The sequence below is a fragment of the Leuciscus leuciscus genome (genome assembly GCF_965113295.1).
Source record: "Leuciscus leuciscus genome assembly, chromosome: 6".
NCBI lineage: Eukaryota > Metazoa > Chordata > Actinopteri > Cypriniformes > Leuciscidae > Leuciscus > Leuciscus leuciscus.
Genome location: NC_138730.1, coordinates 1,855,494 through 1,883,361, shown reverse-complemented (window position 1 = coordinate 1,883,361; position 27,868 = coordinate 1,855,494). Strand labels below are relative to the sequence as shown.

At 40.1% G+C, this 27,868-nt stretch overlaps 1 protein-coding gene across 2 annotated transcripts; it reads left to right on the top strand.

Moving 5' to 3' along the window:
* Positions 1 to 663: 663 nt before the first annotated feature.
* On the top strand, positions 664 to 27,868 carry LOC309502011 (peroxiredoxin-6-like). 2 transcript variants are annotated; one of them, XM_082174332.1, is made up of 5 exons: positions 664 to 928; positions 21,257 to 21,413; positions 23,066 to 23,212; positions 26,723 to 26,869; positions 26,963 to 27,868. In XM_082174332.1, the coding sequence occupies exons 1-5, from the start codon at positions 825 to 827 to the stop codon at positions 27,104 to 27,106; spliced, it is 699 nt and encodes a 232-aa protein (XP_082030458.1). In that variant the 5' UTR covers positions 664 to 824; the 3' UTR covers positions 27,107 to 27,868. The 2 variants fall into 2 exon arrangements, with proteins under 2 accessions (XP_082030458.1, XP_082030459.1); XM_082174333.1 differs by lacking the exon at positions 664 to 928 and adding an exon at positions 18,591 to 18,809.

The window sequence follows — 27,868 nt, the reverse complement described above, 5'->3', positions numbered from 1 at the left end:
CAGGGCCCAGAAAACAGCTCAGACCTCAGAGGGTTAAGGGACATCTTGGATACTTCTCTTCTACGCTTAAAAGTATTACCTGACAAAGTGTCATTTTTGCAAGTTCTGCCCAGTTCTTGTTACTTGGTTCTTTCTCAAGTTTTGTTTGGTACTCCTTACTCTGTCTACCTCACTCAAATTTCGGAGGGCCTGGGATGACACACACTCACTCCATTTAGTGTCACAGATTTGTTTGAAGGCCTGCATATTGTTAAGAGCATTCTTATCGCCTGACATCATTGCCTCGCATTCAATAATGTTGGCCAATTACTTGAGGTTGTGCCCTAACTTTAGTGCTAAAGATGGTGCTTTGAATGTGTTAGTTTCCTCATTCAAGCCAGACACACTGTGAACTGCTTCAATCACATGAGGAAGATTAGCCGGTACAAAGAAATCTGACACCTCTTTCAACTTGCCAGTCTGTTTTCCTTGGAGAACTAGTCGCCCTGTCTCATGCATCTTTTGTCTGATATATTCATGTTTTGTGACATCATGGCTATGCTTATGTAAGAGGGAGGACATTAGGACCCAGTAGACGCCACCCCCGAGCGCTTCATTGCTCAGCCGGCTATTTAGTATGACCTAGTCACAGAGCGACAAGCCAAGCTAGCGTTTCAGCATAGCGTGTCGGTACAGCGTGGGGAATGAAAGCATCAGGATCGCGGGTTCAAACCAGTGCTGTTGTCGTTGTTTGAGGCTGGAGATTGGCCAGTGGACAAATCGGTTGTTCTGGGCAAACTGCTACAGGTACCAAGTTAGATTATGAAATGTTATGCATGTTGTGAATGACCGTAAAAGCTTGGTATATTGAGTCTCCATTTTCTGTCACAGTAACGCAGTGTGAGATTGTGGTGAGGACACATCGTGCAAACATTTGTTCGCTATTCAGGTATGAATATGCCTATATCTATTGACTGTATGTTGTTGTTATAAAAATAAACCTATCTCATGACATTTTATTATTGTTATAGGGAACGTGTCCAGTCCCTGTTTTTCCTAGTCATTTTAGTTATACAAACTGCCTACCATAATTTATAACGTAGTGTTTGCCGAACGCCTGTGTGGAGAGAGAGAGGGGGTTTTTGTTTTACATTGTAGTTTTGTTTTGTTTTGAGTTCCTCTGATAACCTTATGTATACTCTGTGGGGTTCTTTTAATTGAAATACTTATTGGGTAACGTGCAGTTTTCCAAAGAGACAAACGCCTGCAGTGGTATGTGTGTGGAGTGAAGGGGGGATATTGCTGTGAATCACGTGTACTATATTTAACTGGGTTATTTTACCTGTGTATTCTTAACTTATTTATTAAGAGTGACGTGTGGTGTGCTTTAAATTCTGACACGTCTCGGGAGGGAAACTCAGTACACACTCTTGACCATTTGGTGTTTTGATTGAGGGGAGTTTCATTAAGTATTACAGTTGTCTTTTTAAATTGTTTATATTATTGAACTATTGTGAAATAAAGACATGTATATTTTTGACACACCAGCTTCCATCTGCGTCCTTTAATTAGGGTGGCTTGCGTGAAACCAGGTAGTACTTTTGAACTAACTATTTTATAATCATGGGTCTTTGATCTTTTTGAGTAGTAGTTCAGAGAGTGTGTAATAGACCCCTGGTGGCCACCCTAATTAAAGAGATGTTGCCCTAATTTTAATATGATTTTCTCTTTGCGGACAACATGTGTTATCTTATCCTCATGCATTTCAAGCACCATTTTCCAAAATCGTGCATTCACACTCTCTGGAACTGGTTCAGTATACGAGCAAAGGGCCTGAACTCGAGTTTTTCCTGGCTTCATTCCTTTGACTTTTTTGCTAAGATGGCATCTCTGCATGTGCCTCCATAATGATCTCCTCTTTAGGTAGGCCTCACAGTTTACACAGTGCAAGTAATCACTTGCTGTTACTGGTGCAATGGATTGCTGTCGGGGTATCACCAGTCCTTCTCCTTCTTTAAGCACCCGAGTATTATGACAACGGTTCCCTTTATTTCTCAATAAACTCAGCTGTAATCTTCGCTCTTTAGACCCTTTCGGAAATGCAACTGCTCTTGCCACCTCTAGCTTATCTTTGTGCTTTAATTCCAAATGGCGTGCCATTTTACTGAATGGTTTAGAGCAGAACAAGCAGAAGTACTTTTTGTTGTATAGTCTGCCGCCATCTGTTTTCTTCTTCAGCATCATGACCTTCACTTCAGAATTATCAGGTGAAGAAGATTGGCCGCTGTCATGTTCGTCACATGAAGAGGATTGTCCGGTGTAATTTTCAACAGATGAAGAGGATTCTTTGGTTCCACTGGTAGCCAAGGAACTAGAACGTGTCACACGCTTTCTTTTACATGGTTTAGATCTTGATGTTTTTGACTGAACCTTTCTTCTCTTTTGCTGTTTGACATTTTTTGCTAAACTCTCTTCCTTTGCTGACCTGTCACTCTCTGATTGATCCTCTGTTTCCGGTATATTCTAGCTAAACTCTGAACTCGATTCTTCTGTTTCATATCCAAGCATTTTTCCTGTTAGGCTGTGAATAAAACGTATGAGTTAGAAGTCTTGATCAGGAATGCCAAGACAAAAAACATACTGCAATTATGAATGCCTGTCCAAAGTGAAACAATCAGTGTGCAGATTTTATAAATAACAATGCAACTATTAAAGCTGCAGTTGGTAACTTCTGTAAAAATGTATTTTTTACATATTTGTTAAAACTGTCATTATGTCCTGACAGTAGAATATGAGACAGATAATCTGTGAAAAAATCAAGCTCCCCAGGCTCCTCCCAGTGGTCCTATTGCCATTTGCAGAAATACACCGCTCCCGGTAAGAAACAACCAATCAGAGCCAGGAGGAGTGTCTTAGCAGTGTCAATCATGCTTGTGTACGCGCTGATCATCACCCCCCTCTCTCGCACAGCGCGTACCGTCGTTCAAAATCAAGATAGCCGGTGTGCCGCGCAGCTGTGCTAATGGCGGACAAACAACCAAAACTGCCAGTTTCTCGAGTGGCACCAGCTCATGCAACAAAGACAGGTAAACGGAAAAAGACCGATGACGATAAACAAGCGCGTCGGAGCCCATTGACTCAGTGTCAAAACTCTAGTCGCATAACATACAGATAAAATGTCACGCACTGTGCAAAGCAACAATAGAAACCTGCTAATTCACTGGCTTGTCATGTTGCTGAAATAATGTACTAGCAAACCTTATTTAGCATTACACATTGCTAGAATAATTACTTAGATACTGTAACGTTACCATTATTATCTTGCTAGCTATTTATAACTTATAGAAAGAGTGCAATGTTATGAAGTTACATTACATGTATTGCAAAATACGTAATGATTTGAGGACCAAGTTTGTAGTCAAAGTATGGGCAGGCCATAGTCAATGTAAAGCATATTGTTGATGTTTCGTCCCTAACAGTGAACGTCTCAGGTAAATAATGCGTCTTCCAGCTCAGCGGTCGGAGTCGCGCGTTCATGTGTTTTGGGGGCGTGGCTTTGGAAGGAGCCCAGAAGGGAGGGGGTGGAGTGAATGGAAATGATGAGCTGTCTTTAAAACAGTCGTGAGAGGTCTACAGACACTCGATTTTTATACTTTCTTTTTCAGAGTACTTACATTTTAATTATGTATTGATATATAAATAAAGTTTAAACAAATTTGGAAAATAAGTTTTTTAGACAATTCCTACCTACCCAACCTTTAATTTCCAGGCTGTAATGGCAATAGTAGTAGTAGTGGCATTAGCGATGCATGAATATAACAAAAAATCATAACCATGTAGTCGAGTCATTGCTGATAGAGATATATGTCAAGAAATCTGATCAGACATGAAGATGTGTGCTTAAAGAAACACAAGATTATAATATGAACATTAGAAAAAAGATAGCAACACAGGTTTCTCATTTGCTCTGCATTCAGATATTACTGGCGCTTTTTTCGCAGACACTCATAGCACGAGCGTGACCTAAATGTTCCCAGAGAACATCACAAATCACACGGCTCCCGCAAACATGGTGTTGACATCGGTAGCGAAACCAAGTGGTTTTGATAGAACTAACTGTCCTCTAAAGACAGGATTGAGGAAGCCAGCGAGTTCAAAAAGGCAAAATATGAAGAGCTCATCTCATTGTGTTGGAGCAATGGCAGGAGATCTCGGTGCGAGCCAGTTGAAGTTGGATGTCAGAGTTTTTCTTGGAAATGAGTTCAGCAAACTCTAAAACTTCTTGGTTTTAAAGGGAAGAAGAGCTATCAAGAACATTCAAGAGGCTTCTGAAGAGGCCTTGCAATGACTGTGGTTTCCGGAGGGGTGGATCCGTGGCTTAGTGCGTCACTTGGACACAAGTCGGGGGCTGCATCATCCAAGCAAGGGTGTATGATGATTAAAGACCCGAAACACCATATGACCCCCGGGTTCATCACTGATGACATGTCCAAGTAGCATAAGAGAATGCACTCTAAAACTAACTGGAAAATCAAGGAGAATCAGTTTTACAAGCACACATCTCATACAATTAAAAATAAAGTATGTAAAAAATGTCAAAGGTACTCAAATTTTTTTCCAAACGTTGGCAGGTCTGAAAATGGATTACAGTACAGTATTACTTTAATCTTAATTGGGTTTTCTTGTTTATTTTTTTTTAACATTGGAATTCTGCTGTTAGTTTTTATTTTGTGTGTCCTTTCTCATATGTGCAGGAAAAAGGGCCTCCCAGAACTCCCTATCATTTTGTTTTAAATCAGAACAAGTAAAAGAGTAAAGATCACCAGGCAGCCTATTAAAGCTTTATTTTGGGGAACCCTGTGGCTCACTGTCTAGGGGGCAGACTGAGCACTGAGACCTGGGCTCACAATCTAACCCAGGCCCTATACTGCATGCCAACAAATTACCAATTTGTGGGCCAACTGCTGACTAGAAGTAGCCTGGAAATCCAGACCTAAATCTGAAAGATTAATGGTCTGGCATCGATTAATGAAAATCGGCCAGCTCGAGGGGCGGCACCAAGCATGCATTTGAAAATCACAACAAGTTATCGCTTAGCTACCAGCAGAGCTAACTGGTAGATTAGACTCTTACCAAATCCGGCCAGCAAAACAGCAAAAACGTCCTTCTTGCAAAGGATCGATGGTCAGAGCATGGTCTGAAACCATGACCTGACCTGAGCATGACCTGAGCATGGTCAGAAACAATGCTCAGGTAGGCCGTGGCATTTAAACGATGCCCAATTGGCACTAAGGGGCCTAAAGTGTGCCAAGAAAACATCCCCCACACCATTACACCACCACCACCACCAGCCTGCACAGTGGTAACAAGGCATGATGGATCCATGTTCTCATTCTGTTTACCATCTGAATGTCTCAACAGAGATCGAGACTCATCAGACCAGGCAACATTTTTCCAGTCTTCAACTGTCCAATTTTGGTGAGCTCGTGCAAATTGTAGCCTCTTTTTCCTATTTGTAGTGGAGATGAGTGGTACCCGGTGGGGTCTTCTGCTGTTGTAGCCCATCCGCCTCAAGGTTGTGCGTGTTGTGGCTTCACAAATGCTTTGCTGCATACCTCGGTTGTAACGAGTGGTTATTTCAGTCAAAGTTGCTCTTCTATCAGCTTGAATCAGTCGGCCCATTCTCCTTTGACCTCTAGCATCAACAAGGCATTTTCGCCCACAGGACTGCCGCATACTGGATGTTTTTCCCTTTTCACACCATTCTTTGTAAACCCTAGAAATGGTTGTGCGTGAAAATCCCATTAACTGAGCAGATTGTGAAATACTCAGACTGGCCCGTCTGGCACCAACAACCATGCCACGCTCAAAATTGCTTAAATCACCTTTCTTTCCCATTCTGACATTCAGTTTGGAGTTCAGGGGATTGTCTTGACCAGGACCACACCCCTAAATGCATTGAAGCAACTGCCATGTGATTGGTTGATTAGATAATTGCATTAATGAGAAATTGATCAGGTGTTCCTAATAATCCTTTAGGTGAGTGTATAACACACTCTTAAGAAATTGAGTAAGTTTCCTCAATTAAAACAATGCACCCCTCCCCCACCCTCTGACGACAACTCAACGGTTGAGTGAGCGCGGGCTGTTTGAACTCTTTCCAGTCTCCAGAACAGTTCTCTCTTCTCAGCGTCGCAGAATTGGTGCATTTCCTCTGTGAAATTCAGGTTTGTGAATGTTTTATTTTATCTATAAAATCATTACTGTGCTTTAAATTCATTTTATTTAATGCAAAACAACATACAAAGGCCTAATGTGACACCTAAACGAGAGTCGATCCTGTCTTTTCGCGTGATTGAAGCGCCTTGCATAAAACACACAAATTTATTCCTAATGATAATGAATATAATTAATTTGGATGATAAAATGTCCTCAGAACTGTTTGTTTATTGGCAGGTTATGGAGTCAGTCACTCGCAGTATCTTTCGGCTGTGAGTGAAACGCAGGACGGCGGTCTGAAGTTCGAAGTTCACCCGCAGAGTGTGAGTCCGTCTCCGGCACGAGAACCAACGCTGATCCGGTGGACATTGGATAACAGACTGGTTGATTACACTTGAATTAGGCTACCTGAATGTTTAAATGTTTCATTTTTACTTCTAAAATGTTTGTTAAATGAGTTTAAATATAGGCAATATTTTATACATGTTAAAACAGTGTAAAATATGCTGTATTGCTGTAACTCATCGACAATAAAGGCCAATGTTATGTAGCCTATACTGGTGGTTGTATGGAATACTAAATTACAAAGGTTTATAGTAAATAAAAAAGTTAATATTACTCATAAATAAAAACAGTTATTACTCATAAATATTGTTTTTTAAATGTTTAAATGTTAAATTATATCTACTAAATTTTATTTGTTAATGTACCAGATGCAGTTACTCAGATTTACTTAATTTTTTCACTTGCATTTACTCAATTCATACAGTATATTTCATTGATTTCACAGCTTTAAAATTTACAAATTTTAATTTGCAGTTTAAGACATTGGTTATGCAAAGACAGTTTATTTCAACATATTTCAGTCGATTTCACTCACCTCAGTATAGCAATATAGTTTGGGAAAAGCCAATGTGTACATGTAAAAATAGCATATCTACTAATGTAAGTGCGTGTAGTAAACAAAAGTGCATAACATGCGGTTTACAGACACTGTTCCATATCACGATTAGAATAAAGGACTTTAGAATAAAGAACTTACTGTTCACAATCCTCAGATTGATCCGATGCTCCTTGAAATTAAACTGAAACCAGCACTTCTTCTGAGGTAAATTATTCCAGGATTATGATCATTATTATTATTACACTATTATTATCCCTCACAGCGTCCCAAGATGACGTAAAGTACATAAATCTGGTTTAACTTGATGCATTACATCGAGTTGATGTGGGCGTTGACTCTGTTTGCATGGATTCTCCGTAGGCATGTTCACATTAGCAGATAATGAGCCAACATGAGAACGACGGACATCCGTCTCTTTTCATACAGATCACATAAACGGAGAATATGTGTTTTCGTTCTGAATTAGATCATTTTAAAGTAGTTCAATTTTAAACACTTAAATGTTTATAAAGATATATTGCTCATGTCTGTGTGACAAGTATTCATTGAGTCTTGTTTCAGTTTAGAGCAGAGGTGTCAAACTCATTTTCACTGAGGGCCACTTCAGCATTATGGCTGCCCTCAAAGGGCCGGTTGTAACTGTAAGACTTTTAAAATGTTAATATATTGTCTCTTTATTTGATTATTACTTATTTAAGTTACAAATATTGTATGCATTTGCAGGGGTGTTTCTAGGTTTTAAAAACATCAGGGGATGAGCCCGAAACACCAGGGGCTGGGTAATAATGATTTGATACAGAGAATAATGTATATTGTATATATGCAGGGGCAAACTGGCTAAAAAATTCAGCCCTGGCACTGTAGCCACACCAGCACACATTACCACACAGTCATGCATATTCAAATGTGAGGTAGTTAGGGGGGTTCGGGGACATAATCAAATTTGATCAAATTTATCTCCCCCGATAAAATTTGGATTTCTCGGACCTACATATGTGCATTTTAAGGTGTTTAAAGGCCCAAAAAAAATTATAACAATAGCTTTAAAAGCATGTCAGTGGGCAGTAGCATAAATTATTTGTCAAAATAACAGATTCTTAAAAATGAGAATGAGGATAAATGTTGCAATGAATGATCCACACTACAAAATGGAAATGCAGAATGTTTCTGCTTATTGTTGACAATACACAATCACATATTCCAAACAGGAATGGCCTTAAATGAGAAATCTTTCAAGGATTATTTTGCATAGATGTTACATTTCAATCAAAAACCAGTGCAATCTTTTTGTGTCCAGAAGCAAATGAGCAATTTATATTAGCATTAAAGATTGGTTTCAGCAACTTGTTTCTTTCCTGAGTTAATCAATGTTTTTGGCACTAATCAGTTTAAAGTTCAATTGTTCACTCATAAAGACAGTCACTTGTCACCACCTACTGGCTTAATGATGCAAGTGGTGCAAACACAGACAAGCGGAGTGATACAAATGGTGAAAAGGCTAATACTGGTACCTATATTAAAATAATATAAAATATCAATATATTATTCTTCAATCAGTTCTATGCAGCAGAATCAGATTTAACAGATTTATTTTTTGACCAATTATTAAAAAATGCAAAATCATAAATCAGATGTATGTACAATAACATTACGATGTCCAGAAATCAATTGAAATAGTACATCGGGTTTAATTTGGTATATGTTCGGTATAGGTTTGATATATGTTGTTTGTGGTGAGAATTTTCACGTGAATATATTAGGGCTGTCAAAGTTAACGCGTTAATAACGCGTTAACGCAAAATCATATTAACGGCACTAATTTTTTTAACGCGCAATTAACGCAGCGCGTATTTTCTGTTTGACCCGTGGCCCAACCTCTAGTTGGAGAAATGGAGATACACAGTGTTGCCAACTTAGCGACATTGCAGACCCCTTTAGCGATTTTTTCCCTTCAACAAAGCGCCCAAACCTTATTTAGTTTCTGAGAATCTACCGGTACCGCCGGTACTGCTCTCTCAGCGCGCCTCTCGCTCTCTCTCTCTCTCTCTCTCTCTCTCTCTCTCTCTGCGTCTCGCGCGGAGGAGCAGCGCTTTAATTCAGTTAAGCACAGATATTATGTTGCTTCACTAATTTTACAAGTATAGCCGAAATCAGAGCACAGATATTGTCTTTATCTTATGTGAATTTGATTTCACCAGACGACGGCTCGATTATCAGAATTGTTGTGCAGATTAACTTAACATCTTGGAAGGGAGAGCTGGTTATGTCTTATGGGTCGCGTTTCAGTCACCATTTCAAATTCATTCCGTTGTTTGACAACAGAAACAGTAAAATATACCAATGAAAGCAGTTTTATCGAGAATTTAGCTTCATCAAAATGGGCACAGAGAGAGACAAACTACAATGTAATAATAACTAATAAATGTACATTTAGCATTTTCAGAAGAGCTGCCCTGTCATTCAAAATCTAAACATGTTTGTGTTAGTAAATTGCTCAGTGCAAAGAAAGAGAAGTAATGGGAACCTGGTATTTCTTTGTTCTTTCTACATGTCTAATAGACATGAACAAGTTCTTTGAAAAACATCTATGACCTTTGAAACATGTCTCGTCTTCATGCTCTATATTGACTATGGTTTCAATAATAAACATACATTTGCATAAAGCATCTATATTTATCCATGCCAGGTTGATTAGAGTATTACAAACTTGAAAAGTATTCATTTAAGGTACATTTAGAACAAATAAAAAAATGTGTGATAAAATGCGATTAATCGTGAGTTAACTCATGACAATCATGCGATTAATCGCGATAAAAATGTTTTATCGATTGACAGCCCTAGAATCTATACATAGATCCGTTATATACAGAATACATTTAAATGGTCCAGTGGCAGAACTTTTGCCAAGCGTGTCAGAGGTTCTGGTTTCTAATCCGCACTCATATAGGTTTTTTTTTAGGTTTTTTTTATCAAAACCGATTATGTTTATCAGTGGTTGTATATCAGGCAAGGATACGTTTGTATGCATTTTGTTTTGTAATTTCACCGGAACGAATAGAGAGTCTCCACAATGGATTGAAGCGCGCGTCCGAGTGAAGACTGTGCGCGAGCCACAAGAGAACACAGTATCAGTGCCACTGATCGCAGCGGCAACGAGCACTTTGATCACTTGATTTCAAAAACAACACATTTCAGCGCTAGATCGCCTCTTATTTAACAAACGAATTAAATGAATGCTCTGCTAGTTAACTGGAGATGTTTTATTTATTTGTATCGGTACATTCGTGCCGCGAGATGTTTCAAAAGTGGTGGAGACAATATCAACATTAGCAAAAAGTGGTGGGGACATGTCCCACCCGCCCCACCCGCAAATTACGCCTATGGCGGACTTGCACGCTAAGTCATAAAACACGCTGAGCCAGAGACAAACCATCGCCGAACACAGAGGGGTGCGGCGGCTTTTTAGTATATTTCGGCCAAAAAACAAAAATGTTATTTTCGGCCGAAAATTTACGGCAGCCTAAATTTCGTTGCATCCCTAATTTTAAGACACCCATACGCTCTCGCGGGCCATATAAAATAATGTGGCGTTCCGGAATAGGCCCGCGGGCCTTGAGTTTGACACATGTGGTTTAGAGACTTGCTCCAGAAAAAAAGTTCACAGAGACGGAGAGGCAGAAAGCACACCCTGTTTGTTTTCTTTATTTTACAAAAGCACAATGTTTTGTTTTGGTTTTGACCTTTTACAGTTTGGGTTAGAGTTACAGTTTGGTTTACAGTTGGCTTTTATCTGTATGACCATAAATAACAGAGTATTTTAAGTCTATTTTGCTACTATGTGAAGAAAATCCAGCAAAACGCGTTGGCACATTTGTCGACCCCAAAGGGTTAAGTTAATGCTCACATAACCTTGGTTGCAAGATTTTTGAACACTTGTTGAACCATATATCCGACTGATATAAAGTTTTAAATGAACTGCAAAAGTCTTAAAGTCAAAAGTCAACCATATTGTCATGGTCGGTTCTAGCAGAGAGAGTGAAGTAGAATACTTATTTTGCACAATAACAACCACAGGAACCACAGAAGGAAATAACTTCAGCACGCTAAGAAACAGGCATGATGAATAATCAAAAACCCTGGAGACCAATACAACACAGGATGTAAACACAGGAAGTGGCAATGAGAACACAACTATCAAAATAAGAGTCCAAACAGAACATAAACACATGAGAAACGTGACACATATAGCTCACATTAAGACTATGACAAACAAATCTCATGAATCCTGCTGTAAATGCATTGAATAATAGAAAAAGTCCAGTTGAACCCTCTTAATAGTGCTGGCAAATGTACCACACTAACTTAACTCTTTTGCATGATTGTCATTAGTAATGAATGGAGCCACATTTGAATTGGTTGCTTTTGTTACAGGCTCAATCGTGTCCACCATCACATTTCTCTTGCTCACTGTCACGTTTCTGAAGCGTGGTGCAGGCAGGAGGCAAGATGAAGAAGATCAATTCAAACAGACTTTATTAATACAAGGAAAACCTAAACCAAACTCAGAACTAACCTTAAAGGTGCATTGCGCAAGTCTCTGAGTTTTTGCAGAACTATGCCCCCTCTGGCGGCAAGTGAAACTGCAACAACAAAAGTTTTCTTTTTTTTATCTTACGTGGAGTTTGCGTTGGTGTTTGAAATGAACTACAAGCCGGTCTCTTAGAATCCATCTTCTACGGAGAATGGCTGCGAATACACAAACCTGCCAGACAGCCAGGTGAGCGTGCCGTGAACGCGCATGACGTCACGTCCAGTCTAAAATTCCGACCCGAATCCCTCTTATTTATTTTACTGTACAGGATTATAGAGACAATCGCAGTGATCAGAGAAGGGCTCATTCAGCCCATCAGGCAATTGTTTAAGCATGTATGGGTTAGAAAACGGGTATTTTTAACATGGAAAGTTGCGCAATGCACCTTTAATGGTGCGTTCACTCCGGACGCAAATAGCGCGTCAGGCGCGAGTGATTTACGCGTGTAAAAAATTCCTGCGGCGCGAATGAGGCGTAGAGCGCGGCGCGGTAGACGCGAATATGCCTCATTCGCGCGTCAAGTTCGCGCGAATTGAGCGTCTGGCGCGTTAAGCGTGAATGTTTTATGTAGTGCTTTTTGTGCATTCTCGCGTTTTACGCGAATTCGCGTCTGCCGCCCGAGTTGAAAAATCTGAACTTCTGCGTCAATTCGCGCCGCGTTAACCAATCAGGAGCCTGCTTGCTGCTGTCACGTGGTGAAGTGACAGTTTATAATGTTATTTTATGTTTGGCCTCGATAAATTATTTTGTAATATGACTAAAATGCTTGGTGTGCAAAGCAAATCTTTCACATAAAAACTCGATTTCAATATATGAGAGATACTCATTTTGTATTGAATGCTATTTATTCCATATTCTAGATTATATGAAACATTATTATTCTAATGTAAAGACAACAAACACAATTTAGTGTATAAAAACTTAAAAAAAAAAAATCACAGGACAGGTTTCACTTTTGGAGGCTGGCTCCATTTATTATCAAAACAAAAATAAATGACAGATTAGGTGGGTGCGGGCGAGGGTGAACCTCCCGCCGGGCTGTAGAGACCACTCGAGGCCGAGGCCTTATACGGCCTACGCTGTCCTCGTCAGCGTCCTCACCGTTAGGTCCACCAAACCTAGCTCCTGGAGCAAATTGTGAAACTCCTGAAACCCTCCGGAGGGTCTGGTGGACCCGAGTACAGCGACGATGTCCCCTACGCAGCTGTTTCTGCTCTCCAGAGCATATACGAGCGGTGACTCTCTCGATTAATGCTAATGCTCGATAAACATCTAAAAAAGATGGCCGCCAACGGGTTTCGAAACTTTCGCCTCTGACGCGCGTAAATTTCGCTTCAAACTTTTGTTTTTACGCGCATCAGACGCGTGAATAAACACAAAGTGGTCAAGCGTCAAACTAGACGCCGTAGACGCGAATTTGATGCGCTATTCGCGTCCGGTGTGAACGCACAGTTTTGAAGAACCAACAAGAAACACAGGCAGATATATACTGGGAGAAGACAAAGAGCACTAATTAGGTAACAGCTGAAAACAATGACTAATCAAATTGGAAGCCATGGTGACAAATAAAAGAGCTAACTCAGACAGGGTGATGGTGAAATCAGAAAATAAAGTCCAAACACAATGAACTGTTACACCCACAGATCAGTCTCTCTAAACCACAACAGCCTCACAACTAGTGATGGCCAAATGAAGCGTTTCGAAGCATTATTGCTTTCTGATACAATTGTGTCGAAAATGGTTCATTACTCGAAGCTTCATTCATATAGAAATTGCAGCACCATCTCCTGGTGAAGTAAATGTAATGCAACAAAGCTGACAACCATAAAATGCAAATGCTTATATGTCAACGCCCCGTTTATTACGTGTTTACCGAGGCGATCAAAGCTGAAACAGTGTTAGTGCTGTGAAACTCATTTATGTAGGTGAATTTTACAGATACTGATGAATTTCATGTGTTCACCTTGATAATAAAACATTAAGCATGATGTGTGTGTAATTATTATGACCGCCGCTAGCGTAGCTAGCGAAAGCGGTCATATAGGGATTGTCAAAGTTTTTTTTTTTTTTTTTTTTTGTCACCTTACTGAATTTTTCGTCAACGATACCAGGGACACCGAAGCACCGGGGAACATGACATTTGGTGGGCATGTAGCCCCACTAGACTTCTAAGGAAAAATTTCGTTTGGTCCCCGGGGGCCACTCCCCCCCCGCGCTGGGCCCCCCCAAACCCCCAAAAATGCAGTTTTTCCTAAATAACTACCTGAACCGTGGCACCGAGGATGAAGAAATTTTTATGGTATGTTGGTCTACTAGACTTTTACGGAAAAATTTCGTTTGGTCCCCGGGGGCCACTTCCCCCCCCGCGCTGGGGCCCCCTTACATTTTTCGGCAACGATACCAGGGACACCGAAACACGGGGGAACATGAAATTTGGTGGGCATGTAGCCCCACTAGACTTCTAAGGAAAAATTTCGTTTGGTCCCCGGGGGCCACTCCCCCCCCGCGCTGGGCCCCCCCAAACCCCAAAAAATGCAGTTTTTCCTAAATAACTACCTGAACCGTGGCACCGAGGATGAAGACATTTTTATGGTATGTTGGTCTACTAGACTTTTACGGAAAAATTTCGTTTGGTCCCCGGGGGCCACTTCCCCCCCCGCGCTGGGGCCCCCTTAAATTTTTCGTCAACGATACCAGGGACACCGAAACACCGGGGAACATGAAATTTGGTGGGCATGTAGCCCCACTAGACTTCTAAGGAAAAATTTCGTTTGGTCCCCGGGGGCCACTCCCCCCCCGCGCTGGGCCCCCCCAAACCCAAAAAAATGCAGTTTTTCCTAAATAACTACCTGAACCGTAGCACCGAGGATGAAGAAATTTTTATGGTATGTTGGTCTACTAGATTTTTACGAAAAAATTTCGTTTGGTCCGCGGGGGCCACTTCCCCCCCCGCGCTGGGGCCCCCGTAAATTTTTCGTCAACGATACCAGGGACACCGAAACACCGGGGAACATGAAATTTGGTGGGCATGTAGCCCCACTAGACTTCTAAGGAAAAATTTCGTTTGGTCCCCGGGGGCCACTCCCCCCCCGCGCTGGGCCCCCCCAAACCCAAAAAAATGCAGTTTTTCCTAAATAACTACCTGAACCGTGGCACCGAGGATGAAGAAATTTTTGTGGTATGTTGGTCTACTAGACTTTTACGGAAAAATTTCATTTGGTCCCCGGGGGCCACTTCCCCCCCCCGCGCTGGGGCCCCCGTAAATTTTTCGTCAACCATACCAGGGACACCGAAACACCGGGGAACATGAAATTTGGTGGGCATGTAGCCCCACTAGACTTCTACGGAAAAATTTCGTTTGGTCCCCGGGGGCCACTCCCCCCCCGCGCTGGGCCCCCCCAAAACCAAAAAAAATCAGTTTTTCCTAAATAACTACCTGAACCGTGGCACCGAGGATGAAGAAATTGTTATGGTATGTTGCTCTTAAGGGCCCACATCAACCTAGCCCATAATCACTCATTTGTGATTTACGCCCCTCCCATAAAAAATGAAAATGCAATATTATTCTGCTTTAATCGCCCCTATCTTCAGTGGAGATGTTCAGAACTGCACCATATTTCATGTGTATGATTAACTTGACAACCTCTGGGGGTATCCTCTGCTAAGTTTTGTAGAATTTCATCCATGGGGGGGTATAAAATAAATTCATTTATGTGCACATTTAGTGACTGTACACTCATCGGCCTGTAGATGGTGCTGTTGAGCGAAGGGTTGCTGGTTTAGGATGATACTGTCACACACACACATGCAGGAATACAAACAAACGCAAGCATGCACACACACTGACATCCACACGCACAGACACACACCCATACACACACATACAAATCCACATGCACAGACACACACACACAAACACACACGCGCACACATGTACGCACACATACATACACGCACAGACACACACACACACACACACACACAGACACACACATACACAAACACACACACATACACACACACACACACACACACACACACACAGACAGACATGCACATACTATTACTTTTTTTAGGTATATACATAAACACGCAATACAGCCAAATTACTCCACGTCATTTATTTTTGTGGAAAGCCAGTGCAGGCCTGAGCGGCGGTCATATTTTGTACCGCGATGCGGTACATCTAGTTTCTTTAGACAATGACAGAAGATCAGACCAGCTTAAAAAAAGTCGGAAACCATCACAGAAATACTAATGGTTTCTATTAAAATACCAATAGGAACCATTGGCTTTTACCATTTAAACCACTACAGAATTCTTTTTTGTAGTGTGTTTGGGACATATTGCATTAGGATTTAATGCCCCCACCAATAGAACCCAACACATATCAGTAGAGACTCACAGAGACCACTATAATTCCCATTACAACCAATAAAATTCTCATGAAAACCATTAAATCCAATAGAATTTCGGTAATGGTTTCTATAGTTTTGTTTTTTTAGCAGGGCAGTATCATGTGTGAAAGCTTTATCTTGTTTAGCTGTGGGAAGCAGAACTCTTAACTTGTTAACTGGTGGGACTGATATTTTTGTATGTTGAAAAGGATGTGCTTGTGTAACTGGTTGTACTTGTATAATGTAGCAGAGGGTTTTTGAAGTTTCTTTCTTTGATGCATATTTTTATGCAACAATGTTCATATGTTCTCTAATTAATAATAAAAAAAATGTGGCAGAGGGTGTGCTTTGGGTACATGCAGAAGGCTTAGACAAAGTGTTCATTAAATGGTATGGTTTTTATTCAGAAATATTATTTTCTTTGTCTTTGGTGAAAGGTGATATCTTTTTTTTTTTAAACAATTTCACCAGCTTTAGAGACACCGACTACTGTTGCCATGGTTTGGCTTCACTTTTATAAGAAATACAGCCGCCAGGTTTCAAACCTGTCAACACTGGATTGGGCTGTCAAAGGTGGTTCACTACAGGAGTGAACCAGTGTGTTTGCTTCAGAAGTCATTTTCACGTGACTAGTGACGTAATGATACAAGCTCCGAAGCAGTGGTTCATTGCAAGGACCGTTCGAGTTTGAAGCAAGCTTCGGAGCGTCGGTGTCAGACGTAACATCACTACTCACAACATCTCCATGACCAGACCAACATCATCAATGAGAATCTGATCTTAAAAGACAAACTGACACTCTCTCATCAGACAGACTTACCACTTTCTTTTAAAAAGCAGGGTAAAAGACCACTAAAACAAACTTGAAAGTTTGTTTTTTCAATATTTATCATTCATTCACGTTTTCAAAACTCTTCACACAGTTCTCCTAACCAACTTTCATCTTGGTATGTCAGTTTATTTAAAATGATACAAAAAGTTTATTTCAGTTTATTTAAAATGATACCATCATAATAAAATGCACTAAAACTATGGGAGTAAAATCATGCCAAATGTTTTTGAAACAAAAAAGCTTGTTGAATTGCACTTATTGAAAAAATATGCATTGCATTAACTTGCTTGTATATTGTATTTTTATGGCTTGCATATTTATGGGCTGAAATTTAACATGGTTGTATATTTAAGCTGTGAATATTTAAATTCAAAACATTTCACACATTTTCATTATTAAAAATTCAATCATCCATATTCACCTTTCAGATTTCACTTCTAAAATATTCCTTCTGTTTAAAAATACAACCTATAATATTCGACAGGCATTTTTCGGTCCATTTTATTCTGCTTTAAAAATTCACTTGTAGAAATTCAGTGGTTCATATTCGACAGAAACATTTCACATCCAGTAATTGCAGGAAAAGCAGTAGTGCAGTAGTGTGTCGATGCATAATCTTCCTCTGCTGTTAGTCGGCTGACCAGTAGGTGGTGCAAACGCGTGTTGATGAAGACCAGAGCATCAGGCCCCAGATAGCAACATGGTTTCGGCCCAGATCCGGCCCAAATCTGGTACACGTGGAGTCCAAACGGTCCAGATGTGGGCCGGATCTGGGCCGACACTATGTTGCTGGGTCAGTCAGTCATTTATTGATTAAAACAGATTTACAGAAATGGAGCAAGCGTCAGTATTTGTGATGATTATCAGGGCCAGTATATATGTGCGAAAAAGCTGATAAAGACGCAAAAGCTGTGTTTACGTTTAAGTCTTCACTGTTACTTTTGTACATGTAAGCAGCTTTCTCTACCGTGAACAAGATTATAATGTTATTCCCCGATGCTGACATACAGATCAAACTGGCCCGTCTGACAGTCTCGATCACTGCCTCGTGTGTCTGGGCCATAAGCATGATGAGGTAGTGTTCATGGAGGAGTCATGAACCCACTGTGGGAAGATGACCATAGAGATGCTGAGATCGAGACTCCAGTATCTCGAAAGAGGAGGAGTCCCATCTGCTATTCCCAGATCTGAGCCACTTCAGTTAATACACGGGGTGAACTGAGGGTAAACTAAGGGTTATGGTGGACTCTGGACTGGACCCCCACATAGACTGATGCTGTGATCACTGTGTGAAGAGTTTTGAAAGAGTGACATAGGTATTTAGAAGCAGGTCCTGGCGACTGTATAAAACTGTAATGTGTGAGAAAAACACAAGTAAATCACCATACCTGTAGAGAAAATATGCTTGCAAATCAAGTGCTCTCTCACATCCTCCCACACACCAAACCACATTAACATGCAATACAGACAAGAGAGAGAGAGAGAGAGAGAGAGAGAGAGAGAGAGGACAGAGAGAGAGAGAGAGAGAGAGAGAGAGGACAAACAGAGAAAGAGTGAGAGAGAGAGGACAGAGTACAAGTCATGACAATAAAGCTCATTTGAATTGAGAGGAGAGAGAGAGAGAGAGAGAGAGAGAGAGAGAGGACCGAGAAGGAGAGAGAAGAGAGAGAGAGAGAGAGAGAGAGAGAGAGAGAGAGGGGACCGAGAAGGAGAGAGAGAGAGAGAGAGAGAGAGAGAGAGAGAGAGAGAGAGGACAGAGAGAGAGAGAGAGAGAGAGAGAGAGAGATGCTTCAAGATGCCGGGGATGCTGTTAGGAGACATCGTTCCCAATTTCGAAGCCGATTCCACTTTTGGCAGATTGAAACTTCATGATTTTCTCGGGGATTGGTAAGTGTAATGCGATCATGTGTGCTTGTGATATGAGAGTGTGTTGTTTGATACGTGTTGTTCATCATAGATTACAATACCAGTAGTTTTATTCTCAATAGCATCTTCCTGAGGTCACATCTAACAATATTCCCTCTTTTCTCTCCTCCTCTGTGTTCTTCTTATTATTCAGTATTGGTTATTAGTGAATTGTGTGGCTTGGATATAAGACACGTTTCTCTCGTAATGTCCTCACAATGGACAGCATGTGCTAGTCAGGTATCTTTGATAAAACCGTACATGGTCAAAGCCGTTGTGTGTTCCTGTGTGGTGATTGTGTTTGTAGGTCATGCGGTCGTGACTCGTGTTACCACCTCTTCAGCTTCATCCAAACGCTGACACGGCTTGACACACATAAAGAGCAGAGTCAACAAAAACACTCTGAACTCTCTGTTATGAACACTATCTCTGAGAATCCTCCCGTTCGCCACCGGACGCCTCCATCTCCTGAGTATTAGTACAACTGGACTATATTTCCCAGAACCACATGCCTGGACTTATCACACACACACACACACACACACACACACACACACACACACACACACACACACACACACACACACACACACACACACACACACACACACACACACACACCTGTTTCTCATTCTCTGGACTAGTTTAGCACTGAGCATGCTTGGCTCACTGTGCAGTTTTGTCTTATCACGGCTAACATTTCCAAGCACTGTTTTGCCTGTGTTCTGACCCTTGGACTGTTTATGACTCTTGCTGGCTGTATTTTTGACCCTGCTCTGTTTACCTGGATATTGACCCGTTTGTTTGCTACCTGCCCTGATACTTCTCCTGTTATGACCTCGACTGCTGCTTTGCCTACGCTGCTGCTTGTATATCTCTCTGTTTATCAACCCCTGCCTGTATACTGTCCTCCGAGTCCTCATCACAGACTGACAAAGTGAAGAACCTTTTGGTCTGTCCTCACTCTCTGAGACCCCTGTTTGAGGGTCAAGACTTGCTTTTAGGGCTGAGGTTATAATTAGGCTAAGGTTAGGGTAAGGGTTTGGGACTAAGTTGTGGGTTTAGTGATATCAGACCCTGTTATGCTGAATGTTTTGCAGTGATGGTGAAGCTTCACTGTGGACAATGCAGAAACTTGCGTAAATGATGCACTAACAGCTGCTCTTTGCTAGAGTTACTAGATCAGAGAAACTCAATCACAAATGCTTTTTTATCTCTCTTTGCATGTTTTCACAGTCCTTTCTGTTTTTATGACATTCAGAGAATATTTTAATCAATGATCTTGGGTTGGTTATTCAGTTACTGAACATCAAAACACTCATAAGTCACTGAAGAAATGTCTTCAGCAAATGGAAATGGACCTGCTTCACATTTCCAGGTTCTCAGAAGCAGAAGTGCTCAAAGTTGGATAAACTTCTATAGTGGCGAAAGGAAACTACAACAAATAAGATTTTTTAGTTTCCATTTGCTATGACATTAAAGAGGATAAACGTGGAGCGACTTATGTTGGTCAGAAGAGAGAAAGATGTCAAATTGTCTGTCACTCCCTCAGCCGGTGTGTTAGAAACACCCTCACAGCAGCGTTAACTAGTTCACTGTAATTTAATACCAAAGCAATACAACTTTTAAAAATAATCTTTTAAAATTGTAATGTACATTTATACATCAACGGGCCAGACTGAAAACTCCAGTAATAATCTACAGTTCTTTGTGAACAAACAGTGTCTGTGTGTCTATGACTAAAACATGCAATGCACAGAAATGCTGTACGTCTTAAAATGTGTTTATGATTCTTACTCAGATATGTATGAATGCACATTTCTGCTATAGAAGAAAATCATGCTTTGCTAAGACATTAAACTTCATAATTATGAGATCAAAATTGAGTAATTTATTCAATTCTAATTAATTCGACTTTTGTCAATTATTAGTAAGTCAAAGATAAAAAGATGAACATAGCCAAGTCATAATTATGCAATTAAAAAGTCAAAGTTATGTCAATTATGACATAAATTGAGATTATGGCATAAAACGTCATAATTATGAAATACTAATAATTGACATGAGTAAAAATAAGTATGTTTGTCTTTTTATCTCATAATTATTACTTAGTATGCCACAATTTTGACTAAGTCATAATTATGAGATTAGAATCTAAATTATTACATTAAAAGTCAAAATTATGACATACTAATTATCATGACATTAAAATTTTGAATTATGAGAAAGTCAAAAATATCACATACCAATTCGTAATTTTGACATACTAAATACTTTTACTACGTACTTGCATACTAAATACATACTTTCGATGTCATAATTTCATATCTATGATTTACAAAGCATGATTTCTTTTATTCTTCTGTGGCGGCAATGGGCTTCCTCAGTTCTGTCATTCTCCTTGAGTGACCTGAGTTTCTCCTCGTCAGCTGGGGCGTCCTGTTCTCTCATCCTCGAGACTTCACTCCTGTCTGCACCACTGAACTTGGCAGAGCAGCTCAACTCAGTCCAGAGTTCAGCAGACGCAACGTCAAGCTGATCGCGCTCTCCGTCGACAGCCTCGAAGACCATCACGGCTGGAGCAAGGTTCGCTTCTTTCAGTAGTGTCTCTCTGAATGACCTGCTGCTCAGTGTTCGAATTGTGTCAAAGCTCTTCGGGCGTCCCCCCCCCCCCCAAAAAAAAAAAAAAAAAAAAAAACGTAATAATATACATATATTCATTTATTTATTTCATATAATACTCTACTTTCATTTACTTAACTTTTAGTGTTTCAGAACATGTTTTTGCAGCTGAGCATTAACTCTGCATAATTGATGAACAAAGACTTTTCTAAATCTATGTAATAATCCGGGTTTTTCCTGGCTCAAAATGAAGCGTAGGTGCTAAAATCCCGATCATGTATTTTAATAAGATAATTAAATGTCTATTTTTTGTAGACCAGTATATAGCCTACTGTGTTTCCCACAGTATTTTTGTGGGTTGTGCTTGGTACCTCTAGGGGGGTCGGGGGGCATGCTCCCCCGTAAGAAAATTTTGTACATTTTAAAGATAAATTCATTAATCTGGTGCACTTTGAGTCCCCCGAATCTGCTGTTAAAAATAAATAATCCACCCGCCAACCTCCCGAAACTATGATATTCTCTGATTTAGATATCTGCATCTGATCATCACATTACAATTATTCAAATTCTCAGTGTTAAGCATGATAATATGATAAAATATTACACTGAAGTAGGCTGATTTAAAATTAAGATTGATTTAAAATAAAAGTTCTTCTTTTGTCAAAATTACATTTCCTGCCTAAACAGAGGCTTTACTCCCTTCAAACTTAAATTGTCAATGTTTCATTACATCACTGTTGGAAAACACTCTTATCATAATAATGTTTTAGCTTTATAAAGGGCATTTCTTTCCCTATTTTTTACTCTCTATACTCTCTCCCTACTCTCAGGGAACTGAGGTTATACGTTAGTACCGAGTACGTTATTTCTTATTTAATTTTTTTTTATATTGAAAATTGTTTTAATCAGGGCATTTGTCCGGTTGGGCAAGTACAATTCTCTTTCACTTGTCCCTTAAAAAACACACGCACGTGTCCCGGACAAGCGTTAATGTTGAAATTCTATTCAGATCAGTAAATTACCAAACAATCATAAAAGAAAGAAATATTATCTTACCGTCATCGTGAGGTGAAAATGAGGATCCACTCTGCCAGACTCTCGTGAAAGTGCTTAGCACGATATTTATTTCTCGTACCATTTATTCGCCAAAAATAGTTTTTGCGTGCATATGATACGCACTTTATGGCATGTAATACGCACATACTCCACACCCCTAATCCTACCCAAGGGGTTTAAAAAAAAATATATATATATATTTGGCGTATAAATGGCACGATAAATAAAATGTATCTGTTTATAAATTTAACAGTCTGTAAATTCCTTCAGAAAACAGCGTGTGGCGCACTTGAGCGTCTTTTCAGACGCAAATCTAATTTGAATTACTTTCTAATGGGAGCGGCAGCGCAATACTTTGATTAAAAAAAATATATATATATTACCTAATAAATTATGTTTCTATTATTTTAGTTTTAATGAAAAACCAGGGGACCCCCCGAGGTAATTTTTTTGGGCCTTATGGGGGGTCCCTTGATGCTTATGGGGGGTCCCGGACCCCCCCAGCCCCCCCTCAATTCGAACACTGCGTGCTGCTAATGAGTCTCCATGGATGATTTCAGGACATCTTGGCTTACAATAACGCGGAGTCCGGAAGCGAGTTCCCTTTCCCAATCATAGCGGATGCTGGGAGGCATCTGGTGGAGACGCTGGGCATGCTGGACCCGGAGGAGAAGGATCAGACCGGGATGCCGCTCAGCGCGCGATGTGTAAGTGCACTGCACTCATGAATAAAGCTTCAAAAACAGAGCAAATTTTAACACTAAAGTAACACTTTAGTTTAGGGTCCAATACTCACTATTAACTAGTTGCTTATTATGTTTATTACTAGGATATTGTCTGTTTATTAGTACTTATAAAATCTTATAAAAAAAAATAAGTACTTATATGCACACACATGGCCTTTTGCTGGGCCATGTGCTTGTGTTGTCCCGTCATCTAGCCCCGCCCTCCTTGTTATCCTTGTTTAGTCATTATTGTTTCCCCATTATCACCTGTTGCCCTCATCATTTGTTCCCTATTTAATCTCCTCATGTCTGCTGTCTTGTGTCGGTTCATTGTCAAACATTGTGTGATCTACCTGTGAGTATTCCTGTCAAGTGGATTGTCTTGTGAAGTTCTGATCTTGTATTTGCTGTTTGTTTATTGTCTAGTTAATTGTCTAGTCATAGTCTAGTTTTTGTTACTCTTTATTTGCCCCGCCTATGTTTTGCCCCATCGTGGGTTTTGTTTTCCCTGTTTTCTTTCACCAATAAACCTTGTGTGTCCTGCAAACTGTCTGCGATTGGGTTTATCCTTCACCCTCATAACAATTATACATCCTTAATCCTACCCAATACCTAAACTTAACCATTACCGCACTAACTATTAATGAGCAGTAATTAGGATTTTATTTTAGGAGTAATTGGGAGCAAACCTCATAATAGTTAGTTAATAGTCAGAATTGGACCTTAATCTAAAGTGTGACCCAAATTTCAAATAAAAATGGCGACTAAAAAGAGAATGTTGTGGCCAACAATAGTAGCCACAATTACTGGGACTAATATAACATGCCTGAAAAGAGTGTAAACCTGGTTGTGTGTTTGTTGATTCTGTTATTTTTGCAGCAAGAAAAAAACAATATTTACTAAATCAAAAAGTAGGTCACACTTTACATTTGCTGTCTTTAACTACTATGTGCCTGCATAAAAAAAATAGTTAGGTACATTGTACTTACTCTGTTCATGTTGTACTGTAAAACACTTGCGCTGCTATTGAAATGGGATACGGGTAAAGTTAGGAACAGGTGGTCATGCCCACGCCCGACTATCCCTCCAAATACACCCAAATTCTGATCACAGACACCGGTCACAATTACAGCCACAATCAAGGACTCAATAAAACCTGCACTTCCAATCAGTCAGTGTCTGGTGTCCAGAAGCATACAGACTCTTGTAATGTCTCCATCGGTGGTCATACCCAAGAGACATGACTAACTGAGACTTGTTACAGCACTTGTATACTGTTGCTCTCTTGTTGGCCTGATTGCTTCTATTGTTCTCCTCATTTTTAAGTCGCTTTGGATAAAAGCTTGAGATCGCAGACGGCTCTCTAACCGAGCCTCCTCGACCAGGCTGCCCCGCCAACCATGACTAAATCCCATCCTCACTCCGTATGGATCCCATGGACACCGCTCACTCCTCACTAGGGATGGGTATCGTTAAGGTTTTAACGGTATTACTACTCTTACCGATACTCCTTATCGATCCGGTACTTTAACGGTATTCTTATCGGTTCTTTTTGTTATATTAAAAAAAGGGGAAAAAATTATTTAGGACATAATTAATATTGCTTTATATTTTGAAATGTAAAATAAATATCTATAGCAAAAGAAAAAGCAATGCTTTAACAAAACAAATAAAACATGTATGTTATGCAGAAGGGTGCACGCTTTTGTGTTTTATATAGACAGACAGGACGACAAAAACAAAGTACAAACACATGGTCAAACAAAAAAGTATACAATAAAACAAATATACAAATTATATACCCAGTGCTTTAATTTCAGTAATGTCTACTGAGATTACTGTTCAGGAGTAATATGGGTTAAAAAGACATCTAATAAAGTCAGATGTAAAATAACACTGCATAGTTTATCATAGATAGATTAAAGCTTATAACATTCAAGAGCTGTGACTGATTTTCTCTTTGCCTTTTGTTGTTTGATTCACATTAATGGAGCAATCGTCAGCAGGTTTATTAGACTGCTGCCTCTTTAAGACCAAATGCAGATCTAATCATTATTAAGCCTCATATTTTCTCCCAACTATTTACGCCGATTTAAGACATAAACTGTATTTAAGTGAATAAACTGTTTAAGTGAATCTCCAAGACGGCCATTTTGACATATTTGTGTATTTGATCGTTTAGATGCGCACACGAAGCCCAAAATATACGTTGCTTGTCTCGTTGCGGTGTGTTTCGGAGCGTGCGCCGCATTTTGGAACAGCGTCAATTGCGTCAAATTTGGTACTTTTAATAGCCTTTTATTATCAAACGCGTCCCGCAGTTTAGCATCAGTATAGACTACATTTTACAACAATCACCGATCGTGCAGATTCTGACGTTACTTTTGGGTTTTAGGGAGAAATGACAGCGCATCGCTCTGTGAAGGGAAGGAAGTTGCGCTGGAGAGAATGTGGCTTAAGTTTTTAATGGTACACCTCAAATATCTTCTTTTTTATAATCATTGGAAGCCAAAATCTAAATCTAAAATAAAATTAGTTTAATATCAAAGATCTAAAGTGTAACCTTTTGAATGTTCTGTCCTCATCGTCACTCATTAAGCAGGGCTGTTGTGTTGCGCGCGCCGTGGCTTTGCGTGAAAGATCGCTCTCTCTCTCTCACACACACACACACACACACACACACACACACACACACACACACACACACACTCTCTCTCTTTAGCAAAAATGCATCACAGATGCATGGTTCAATATTATTATATATAGAAGTGGCTGGCGAGATTAAATTCGCAAGATAATAATTTCTTAATAGCAATAATAAATAGCACGTGTACTTTCATAATTTCTCCAGTACCGACAGCAGAACCGATAACGTCCGAGCTTAACGATCCAGCGGTCTTTCAAAATTCAGCACCGAGGCCCGTTTAATACCGGGTTTCGGTACCCATCCCTACTCCTCACTGGGCACTGGCCACCCTGGGACCAATCAAACCCTCTTGCTCCTCCAAGATTGGTACTCGTGGCCTAATCAGAAGGCTTGTTCTGGGAATGTGCCATCTCCGAGAGTCCCTGCCACTTACCATCTAGTAAACTTCTCCTGTTGCCCATTCCAGACCATCCATAGTCACATCTAGGAGTGGATTTAATCACCGATTGGCCCTTGATTACTTGTGTTCTTGTCATATTGAATAGATTCTCTAAATCATGCAAGATGATGCTCCTCAAGGGTCTCCCCATGGCTATGGAAACAGCAGAGCTACTTTCAACCATGTCTTCTGTATTTTTGGTCTGCCTAAATATATAGTTTCAAACCAAGGACGAGTTAGGGAGTAGTGGGATGATGCCATTTCAACCTGCTCTGCATGCTTGGTGGTTTACTGAATAAGATAAGAGTTTAACATATCTGAAAAGGTTGGGTCACTGGTTTGGACAGAGCCATCAACCCTTCACACTGCACTAATTGATTTCTAAATGTGTGCATTTTTCGTTCAGGTATTTGTGATTGGTCCAGATAAGAAGTTGAAGCTGTCCATTCTCTATCCTGCAACAACGGGACGTAACTTTGACGAGATTCTGCGTGTGGTTGACTCTTTGCAGTTAACGGCACACAACCATGTGGCCACACCTGTGGACTGGCGGGTGAGAAATGTCAAGCCTGGTCTGTTTGGAGTGTGTATGTCTGTTCCTGTCATCAGTGTGTAATGAGTGACGCTCATCTGCTGTTGTTTGAAGCCTGGAGACAGTGTTATGGTGCCGCCCAGCATCCCTGAGCAGGAGGCCGTGAAGCTCTTCCCAGCTGGAGTTTACACCAAAGACTTGCCCTCCGGGAAGAAGTACCTGCGCTACACACCACAACCAAACCCCCATCAGGAGTGAACGTACAGACGGCTGATGTGTGGATTCAGTGATGCTGTGTGTGAGCAGCTGTTCGTCAAACACCAGTGCTGTTCTCACAGGAAGAGGCAAAGTCCAAACATGTTCCACACACAATTTACAGGTTAAATGAACATTACTTACACTTACAAATTTTTTTTATAAATAAACAATACAATTCTAATTTGTATTTTTACATTTCAAATGTAATGTTTTATTTATTCAAACTATGTATTTCATCAACTAACATCAAATTCTAACTCAGTTCCTAACTAATTCCTGTAAGTGGGTTAGGAATAGGATTTCAAGTGATTTAGAAAAAATGGCCAAAAAAGAGAATTACATACCCCACCTATAACTAATACAGCTGCAAATTTCAACTATATAGCTCAAGTATAGATTTTAAAACACACACATATATAAATACACACACACACACACACACACACACACACACACACACACACACATCATTGAAAGTCAGTTCAGTTTTGTTCAATAACTGTGTAAAGTTCATCAGTTAATGAGTTTAATTCATCTATAAAGCAGCTGTGCAGAAAACAGGGAGATGTCATCCTCCAGCCCAGTTAGGTTTCCATCCCCAAATATTATTAAGTGTTCCCAACTAAGCAAGCCAAAGGTGACACACACAAGTTATGGAATATGCAATTATTCTATTATAAATATGCCTTTTTGTGTATGAAGCACTTATGTATTGTAGTCAACCATAATGGTAACCTTATATAATTAAAGTGTTTTTATAAA

Excerpts from the sequence above, each read along its gene's own strand:
- LOC309502011 (XM_082174332.1), top strand. The coding sequence starts at position 825 with ATGACCGTAAAAGCTTGGTATATTGAGTCTCCATTTTCTGTCACAGTA. Across the intron at positions 929-21,256 it reads AACATTTGTTCGCTATTCAG|CTGGGGCGTCCTGTTCTCTC; the intron begins GTATGAATATGC and ends TCTCCTCGTCAG. Across the intron at positions 21,414-23,065 it reads ACCATCACGGCTGGAGCAAG|GACATCTTGGCTTACAATAA; the intron begins GTTCGCTTCTTT and ends GGATGATTTCAG.